We start from the raw sequence: 9,535 nt of genomic DNA, 5'->3' as shown, positions 1-9,535 counted from the left end.
CAGGCCTGTGGTGGCTGAGGTTACACCACCCCAACTTACAACAGTTCTGCAGCCAGAGATCTGACCTACTGGTCTGGCAAGACAGCTTGTTTGAGTCATTCGATTTAAAAAGAAGAAAAAAAAATTAGAACAAAAAGAAAATTTATGGAATGTGATGTCAGAACCTGGTCATTTAAGCTCAAAATTCACTGAGTGAAAACAGTTCAGCTGCGGTAAATGGCGATTCATATCACGCCACACAACATCTCCGCTTGGCAGGGTTCGCGGCAGCTGGGGAGGACACACTCAGCTTTGAGCCAGCACGGACATTCCTCGAGAGTGTCGGGTCACCCCTGAGGTCGTCAGCGAGGAAGCGCGTTGCTGCTTGGACTGTAGCTGCTTGTGTTGGAACCAAAGGGACTTGTTTTCATTGCTGCCAGTCATGAGCACAAATGTTCACTCGAAAAGACGGAAAGAGCAAGCCAAACAAGAGACTTGCATAATGGCATTGTATTAAAAAAAACCCCAAAACCGAACAGGGCAGCAGAGGACCTGGAGCCAGTCCGGATGTGAAGTTAAACTCTTAAACTTTTCCTCACCCTGTGGTGGTGGTTTGTTTCCCCCCCCCAGAACTTTTCCAAAACGCAATGTTAGCAAATTAATTTTAAGGTTTTAGCTGATTTTTCCTCCCCCCTAAAATGTGAACACTCAGCAGGCAAAGATTTTGCCCACATGGCTAAAATTCATCTGAGTTACAAACAACTGAAAACAGGTCTCTACAGTAGGAAGTATGAAGCAACTTTAATAATAGGTAGATCAAGCAGCCCCACCTATAATAAGCAACAAATGCACCTCCCTAGAGCAGATAGCATTTAGATGGGTTGCTATACTACAAAAACAAATCCTGCTATTAATATTTTAAGATTTCTAGTTAATGAAATGCTCAAGACAGTTTTCAAGATAACTACTTTTTTTAATGCATTCCTTTTTTTCCTATGAGAGAAAAAAAAAAAGTGTATTTTGTAAACTCTGCTTTTCTCTAGAGCACAAAGAGCTTCGAATGCTTAAGGCTGAACACAAACGTAATGACTGAACAGATCTAATGGGAACAAAGCCATTTATACCACCTGAACAAAAGGTATCATCATCTTCATTACAAGCCCTCATTTCTACAGTGTTTGGACAAAAGGCAGGAGAGAAAGTTAATTGTGACACTTCAGATACATTGAATCCAAGTTCTATTTGGTTTCAAAATTAAGCACTGTGGTAGTTAACCTCTTGAAACAAACCCCCCCAATTAATTACCACTATTACATAAAACTAGCATGATGCACACACATATAAGAAAGGCAAATCAAGACTGAACAGGCAACGCTAGTTTTTAGCATTATTTATCTCTTAAGTGCTTGAATTTACAGCCTTCAGTATTCTTTAAAAGGTAGCAAGGTGTATAATTATTTTTTTAATTAGCACAGTAAGGCATACCATTTGTTAAGTACCATTTACTACGAACACGCTGCTGATAGCCGAAACTGTTCCTCTGAACTGATGGATTTATGCTGGCATAAACACTAATAACAGGGCAAACCCGAACTAAAAATTTGTTTCAGGTTTACTGTGTTCTGTATCTGATCTCTGCACTTAATTAAGAAATGTTATCATACAGCCACACTGGTACCCATCTAAGTTCTACCACCCAGTGGTACAAGGGAACTCTGGAAAGATACTCTTGATCTCTTTTTCTGCTTCTACTGGAATATCAAATATTTCCATTCCTCCAATAGCTCTTATCTTTAAAATAGGTTCTCATAAAAAGATGAAACAGAGTGTATTTGCTCAGAAAACAAAGTTTTTTGCACCCACAGTGATTAAGAAAAGTTGAACATATATTTTGCTGAGCTAAGTACTTAACAGAAATATGCTACCAATAGTGGACAGCACAGAATTGTTGCTGCTCCTGCCTCCTTAATTATATTTTTTAAAGTGTAAAAAGTAATGCTTTTGTGCCAGTACTCTCACCCATAGGAAACAAAAGATTTGCAAACCAGAGTGAGCTTTTATGTCCAAGGCCATTGCTCTGCAAGGTTCATACACTTCTCTGCATTTCAGTATAGGGACTCTGATGAAACAGCAACACATCGCTTTTCCTTTCCACTGCTGCTCCATCAATTTATGCTATCCTTCTCCAAGGCAGGCGTAAGCCATCCAGCTTGCTCCTCTTATGCTAGAGGGTAAGGTACTTCTTTAATTCACTTCAGACTATTGCCATGGTGACATACCCCATCCACCTGGCTGTTTGATTCCTATGTAAGACTGACAAAATATTAAAGACCTTGGCGAGAACAGGTGCAGTGAGGTGAACGAGACCACCGTCGCAGACACAGAAACATGCTTTCTATGCACTACTCGCTTTAATACGGCAACACCTGAAAGAACACAGAGATGTCAAAGAGCTACTAAATACGACAAGTAACAAGGAGAACAAAGAAATATAAACCAAGGAACAGTCAACTCCTCCGTGGATCTTCTCATAAAAAAAAATAAATCAGCTTTCAGTTTGACACAACTTAGCTGTCAGTAGTTGGATAAGTTTGGCGTGGGGGCAATCAGAAAATATGAAAAGATTAATGACTAATTAAAAAAAAATAATCTGTGACTAGTACAACCTCCACATCAAGCACGCAGCATGGGAAAAACAACCAGACTAAAAAAAAAAATCCTAAAGATAATTGCAGATGAGGAATGCTAAATAATTATAATACCTTATTATTCTTGTAACACCACAATAAGGAACAAGAGCAGATAAGCAGAGAGTAACAACTGAACATGCCCCCAGTTCAGTTCAAAACAGAGTCGAGGGGAACATTTAGCTTGCCTTTTGTATTACTTTGATCATTTTTCGAAGCAGAGACAGAACAGAGATAAGGTTGGTGGGAAAACCAGTTGACAGAAGATTGAAATCAAGCTGCTACTTTAATGATACTGGTGTGCTACTGTACTTTGCTTGCACAGACTCTCTTCAAATATGACTACAGATACATTTTATAACCAGAAAGGTTCTTTGTAAGGGCTTGACAAAGCATGAAGCGTGCCAAAGAGCATTTTTAGAGCAGAAGAGCTGTTTGTAGAATTCATACAAACAAAATAACAGGAGCTACAAGTTTCAAACAAGCTGGGAGTGCAGTGACCATACTGTAAATTGAGAAATGAAACTGCTCCCTGGATCTCGGTTTGGTAGAGCAGCTACAAGGGCATATCTGAAACGCTATTAACTGCTTTAAATTCTTCTTCTTCCTGAGAAACCTCACACACCACCAGAAGCACTAAAGTGGTAACTTGTAACAGAGATTAGATCTTTCACAGACAAGACTCTACTAGGGTGGGCATGTCCCTCCATATCAAACAAAAAAAAAAATCCACCCTGACAATTGTCTATCCAGATAAACGCCAGCATTACAATCTTAAGATATTTATACAGCTTTTTTGTTAGTATCAGAAAAGCTGACAACTGTAATTACTTCCCATTAGAAACTTCAAAAGTGTCTTCCTTGTATGATGTCCAGAAGCAGAAGTTTCTAAATTTGGTTAGATCCAAAGAGTTAACTTTGAAGACAAGACATGAACTTGACGTATTTCATAAGCCCATATATTTGAATCGGAGCAAAGAAAGAAAATTTAAGTACTACAAAAGGCAATCAGTTTAATATCCTATCGATCAGCTGAACACAGAACCCTTCTCACTGAGGTTATCCGTTAGAACAATTGCTTCAGTGAGCAAAATGGAAGTCATTCTTCCTTCTCCCTGGTATTAAACTATACACAGATTTCAGTGAGTAATCTCTTTCGTCCAACCTTTTCTTCCAGGTGAAGAGACCCTAGCAGTTTTAAGTCATTGCAAAAGTTTGAGGGTTACAGTGCCTCACGGGCCATTCCTGCATAAGGCCATCGCAGGTTCAAGTTCACTCTTACCATTTCTGACAGATCAGATCCTTCTGGGCAGGGACTATCCTCAGCAGGAGACGCGTGAATCTGAGATAGAAACCAAAGGCACATGTTCCATACATATCCTTTTCCTATAGCGTTCTGAAAGCTGGTATTTTATGGTAGCCAGTAGGTTTGCATTCTTCATCCTCGCTAGAACGCTGCTATCTGCATTTCCTAGCTCACCTGTAGTTATACAGCTAACTTTTCTTGCACCATCATACCATAGGCATGGCCAAGATTCAGAGACAGTGGGAGGCGACGGCTTCACAGAAGCTGTAAATGTAAACTTCCTTTGCAACTTTCAGAATTACATATACTGAAAGATTTGTTTCACTATGAGTTTTCACGCAAGTTGAACTTCCACAGTATTAAATCATCCTGAAATAAAACAGCAGCGTTAGCACCTAGTACTGCTTTACCAGAAATTCTGGGGCAGGGGTAGGCAACTCAGGAGAATGGGACTTTCAGTGCAGAAGCGGGGTTGTACTCTTAACCATCACAAGTCAAGGAAGTTTGACTGCAAACACCTTTAATATGAATACAAAATTCACATAGGATATACATTCTGGGGAACGTAAATAAACTATCACAAGAGATTCTGACAGAACAAAAACATAAAGAAGGCTCTGTCAGGCCAAGAATTTAATGAGGAATGATTAAAAAGTTTGATTTACAGTTACATTACAGTTGTGTTAAGCACTGAAAACTTTAAGAACGTCAGCTGAAAGGCATTTGAACATACAGTACATAAATCATACAATCCACACCGTTGTAAATAACATATCTGAAGTATTTCATTTTACTTAATAGAACACAAAGCAACATAACGTGCAAATGAGGACTCCAATATATTGAATTTAAAATGTCTATGATAAAATTGACATAGAACTTTACATTTAAGGACTACACGATTGATGGAGAAATTAAAAAAGTATCCTCCATGTCACTCCCATTACCAAAGTATGCTTTTCAGTTAAATAGAAAAACCATACTGGCCCGATTTCCTCTCTCAAAACCATACCTGTCCATGAAGGTTAATGAAAGCTTTAACTCGTTCTAACTGTAAAACGAAACAGCATTTACAGTCTCCTTCCCCTTGTTGGGAATTGACAAACCATTACACGAAAGGGTTCTTGGATTATGTACACTGGTGGAAAATATGATCTTATAAAAAGGCACATACCTGTGATTTAAGGCTAGTACGGTATTTGTTTCATAGAGAAAGTAAAACTTTAAATGAAATTAGTACATTGCATGGTTGGCCTCACTCAGCAAACCACTTGGTGCAAAGCAAAAATGTGTGCTTAGAAGCCTCAGACTGACAGTGATTCTCGCTTTAGTGTTTTTCTTTTCTTTTTTTGAACCTATGATGGAAAGGTACATCTTTTAAAAAGGCATTTGCTGCAATTCCACTAGTCAATGAGCCATCTGCCACTGTTGCCTTATATGCAGATATCGCATATAGGCCTTATATTATTAATTTGCAAAATAGTCTTTTAACTCTTTCCTTTTTAAAAGTCGTATGAAAATTACTAAAGATGTTTTCTATATTCATCTATAAAATACCAGATGTTGGTACAAATCATGTAAACCTCCATTTGGAAATATTTTGACTAGCCACCAAAATGACCAGAAATCACAAACATCATTTGTCAGTGCAAATCTATAGTAGTTTTCTTTCCCCTCCCTCCCTCCCCCACCCCAGTTACAGAAATAACCACCAACCTTCACATAAAAAACGAGTGCTCTATATTTTTGAAATGACAGAAATTATGTTTGGTTACCTTGAAGTCACCCACTTTCCCACCAAATTCAGTTTTACAGTATTATAAAAGGGGAAAAAAATTAAAGCTGTCTGTGCAAGAATCACTACAACAGTCCTTCAACCCCAACCTTTAATTATCATCAGATTTAAAGATTTTTAGGTTAACATTGGGTCCTCTTCTCTGATCCGATTACTGTTCTTCAAGCCAGGATGGGGCATCTGCTCCTGGAGTTTTCAATTTGATGTGGAACTGTTTAAGTGTCTGTTCAAGCTGCTTTTGATTCCCAGCAAAGTATGCCGCAATGGCATTGTGGAACAGAACAAGCTGATTGTGCAATACCTTAACCTGCAGGCAAGGATAGACATAGGTTAAGAGGAGGAGGCAGATGTTAACAACATCACAGGCCAGTTATAAAAAAAATGGTGTATTTGAGATGCTCAGACTTCATACAGGTTTATTTAATAAAAAATTAAAAATACAAATACAAAATGCAAATACAAAATTCTGGAACATTAAATCAAGTACTTGATTCCTTGAAATTAGGTGCCAAACCTCTGTTTAAGATACCTACGTGTAGGCCAAATGGACTTCCCTGAAACAGCACATGACAAATGCCTTGTCTAAGCATACAGTTCATTTATTTGCCTCTGCAGAGCCCTGCTGTTTTCCAGCTCACATATACCTAAGTCAAACGAAACTGAAGTTCTTTTCCCAGCAATATTTCTCACCCATCTCCTGTAACACAGGATTATTTACAGTACTTGGTCAGTACCTTGACTATAACATTTGTGCAAAGTAGTCATGAAACACACAGGTCATAGAAGTAACCAAAACCTGGAGAGAACAGCACAAGAGCAGCTGGAGGGCATCACTCTTTTTCTCTTCCAGTCTGGTCTATGGTGACAAGCTATAGTACTGATGAAGTCACAGTTAAATAAATGTAACATTTTCATCCTAGCACACCAGTAAACCTGAAGTTGTGAATGATGAACAGCAACATGCAGGAAAAGGTATCTGCCCAGTTTCTCCTGCAGCCAAAACCTGTCCTTTTTGTTCTTGAGTGTACTGTCAGCCCAGCACGACTTTACTCTTGTGACAGAGCCCGAATCCCTAAGGTGGTGGCCCTGTGCCTGTTTGCAGCCTATAAGGCCTTGAGCCCAATAGCGTTTAGCCAACATAGAAGGGAACAGAGGAACAGGACGGCTGACTGAGCCCAAAGGGAGGATGTGGTAGGCAGCAGATTTAACTTTCTCTCCGCAAGTTCTGGATCACAGCCCCATCTGTCAGCACAACCCACAAGGGAAAGTTTACCCCTGTCACGCTAGGAAGCAAAACTGTCCTTGGGCCAGGTTTGGCCTATGCCTACCAGTTGGCTGTGCCTGTTTTAACAAGCTATTTGGCTAACGTGCTTTTCTTAAATGCATGCAACTCAATACAGAGATACTTTATTGCCTTCATTTAAGAAAGGATCTCAAATTAAAAAAACAACACGTATCAGATGTGCTATTACACTAGAAGAGTGTAACATTTACACTATTACACAGAAATGCAATAATACACATTTAAAATAAAATACTTTGAGAAACAAAGGTCTGGGCATGTGTGCACGTGCACATATATAAAAGCTTCAGCACTAAAATTTGACATTTCTTTTGGGTATACAATTTATTTTTTCTATTGAGTAGTGAACTGCCAACTGTACAGACCTTAGTATCCTACTGTTGTGGTTTAACCCCAGCCTGCAACTAGGACCACACAGCCGCTTGCTCACATCTCCCCCTCCCACATGGGAAGGGGAGAAGAATCGGAAGAAATAAGGAAAAGTCATGGGTTGAAATAAACACAGTTTCATAAAGCAAAACAAGGAATTCACTCACTACTTCCCATCGGCAGGCAGGCATTCCAGCCATCTCCAGGACAGCAGGGCTCCATCATGCCTAATGGTTACTTGGGAAGACAAACGCCATCACTCTGAACGTCCCCACCTTCCCTCTGCTTCCCCCAGCTTTACATACTGAGCATGGCATCACATGGCATGGAATATCCCTTTGGTCAGTTGGGGTCAGCTGTCTTGGCTCTGTCTCCTCCTAACATTTTGTGCACTCCCAGCCTACTCACTGGTGGGGCGGCGTGAGGAGCAGAAAAGGCCCTAATGGCTTACCAACAACTAAAAACACTGGTGCGCTGTCAACATTATTCTCATCCCAAACCCAAAGCACAGCACTATACCAGCTGCCAGCAAGAAAGCCAACTCTATCCCAGCTGAAACCATGGCACCTTCTTAAGTGATAATTTCTCTTTGGTGACCCAAATTTTGGTTGAGGTTGCTCTGACAATTTGAAAACTGGTACTCCTGTGTTTTCTCCCCTAATAATTCAGGCTAATTTGAACTTAATACATGTGAAATAATAGGCTTTTTGCCTCATTAACAGTGTAAATTGGTAGGTTCTTCCATCAAAGGGTTCTCCAAGAAGAAACTGGAGAGATGCAGGTATGGTTAGAAAGCAGTCTGCAGTGCACATCATATCTTGGGACGTTTCTTTCATTTGCAATAGAAGACTTCACTAAATTCATGAAGGACAGACATTCTAACATTTAGGAGATGTAGAATATAGCTAACTACACCTGTTCAACAAACATACAGTTCAGCTTTTCAGAGTCATGAAAGATGGCCTCTTTCAGCTTGTGTAGGAATAGAAGTCTATAAACATATTTTTTACATCTATAAAATCTGTATTTTCATCCCAAAAATATTAAGTCATACAAGTGGAAAACATAACACCACCAAGAGTTTGATTTTAAAAGTCAACAGCAAAAATTTTAGCATGTGCAGTTTTTTTTCTTGAGTAGATTCTTTCGTCACTGACATGCAGGGTTGTACAGAGTGCAAGCTAGTTCTAGCACATTTCAAAATGCTATAAGAGTTTTATTCTGTTTATAGCAACTCGAATAAAACAAGGGTAATTAATCCACCCTCCCAGCCCAAGTTCATCAACGTGAGGCTAAATTTGGTACTTTGTTAGGGTAGCTTTTAACACAAAGCTTTTGTGAACTTCTGATAATTTTAAAAATTCATTCAGGCCTTGGCTTAAGTATGTGTGTGCACACACACAGAGGCAGGAATTGACAATGCAGAGGCAGATGATTTGGACTGAAAAAATACAACTTGTTTTGGTGAGATTTTTTACGCTACCAGAGCTACCTCATTGTATGAGGTACTATCCCCAAGCCAGAGCTACCTCATTGTAGTGTAAATTTTATGATTATTATCAAACTGGTTGCAGAGGTTCAAGATATTACAACTTCTGCTCTCGTCCTTCAGAAACTGATTGCTAAATGAATCCTAAAAGTGACAGTGGGATCTTCTTATCCATGGCTTCATTCAGGTAACTTTAAATTTCTAGAAAAAGACCACTTGAACTGTCTGACACTGTACACAGAAGCTGTACTACAAGCTCTACTATAAAGCAGCAGCCAGCTAAGGGAAGCGGTAACATCTCAAATCACCTGGTGTCCACTGCAAAAACACGTTCAATCACAGCTAAGAACTGGACGACAAGCATTTTCTTAAAGCCAAGTGCAAACCTAACCAGTTTTCCCATGAAAGAATCTCAGCCTTGCGCACTCCCGTGTCCAGCCACTGATTCCTGCTTCCACACTATGTTTCACCTTAGCCCTCTGTTGGCAAAACATTCATGCAGTTATGTAGTCAGTTGGATCAGGGAACAGATCTAGATTAAAACTAACCAGACAACAACATATTTGCTTTAACCTGGATCAGTTCCCCAATCTGATTCTCTGCACAG

At 39.5% G+C, this 9,535-nt stretch overlaps 1 protein-coding gene across 4 annotated transcripts in view; it reads right to left on the bottom strand.

The window, feature by feature from the left end:
- Positions 1-4,475: 4,475 nt before the first annotated feature.
- The window catches only part of ARFIP1 (ADP-ribosylation factor interacting protein 1), a 40,635-nt gene continuing 35,575 nt past the window's right edge, over positions 4,476-9,535 (bottom strand). For 3 of the 4 annotated variants that reach the window (XM_009893687.1, XM_009893685.1, XM_009893686.1), the window contains one exon: positions 5,869-6,074. In XM_009893687.1, the coding sequence (XP_009891989.1) occupies positions 5,919-6,074 (156 nt within the window). In that variant the 3' untranslated portion in view covers positions 5,869-5,918. Of the gene's footprint in view, positions 6,075-9,535 lie in introns of all 4 variants that reach the window. The other variant, XM_009893684.1, reaches the window with a different exon arrangement.

The sequence above is a fragment of the Charadrius vociferus genome, unplaced genomic scaffold (genome assembly GCF_000708025.1).
Source record: "Charadrius vociferus isolate BGI_N301 unplaced genomic scaffold, ASM70802v2 scaffold59, whole genome shotgun sequence".
Taxonomy (NCBI): domain Eukaryota; kingdom Metazoa; phylum Chordata; class Aves; order Charadriiformes; family Charadriidae; genus Charadrius; species Charadrius vociferus.
Note: the sequence above shows the minus strand (reverse complement) of the source record. Positions and strands in the feature narration are given on the sequence as shown.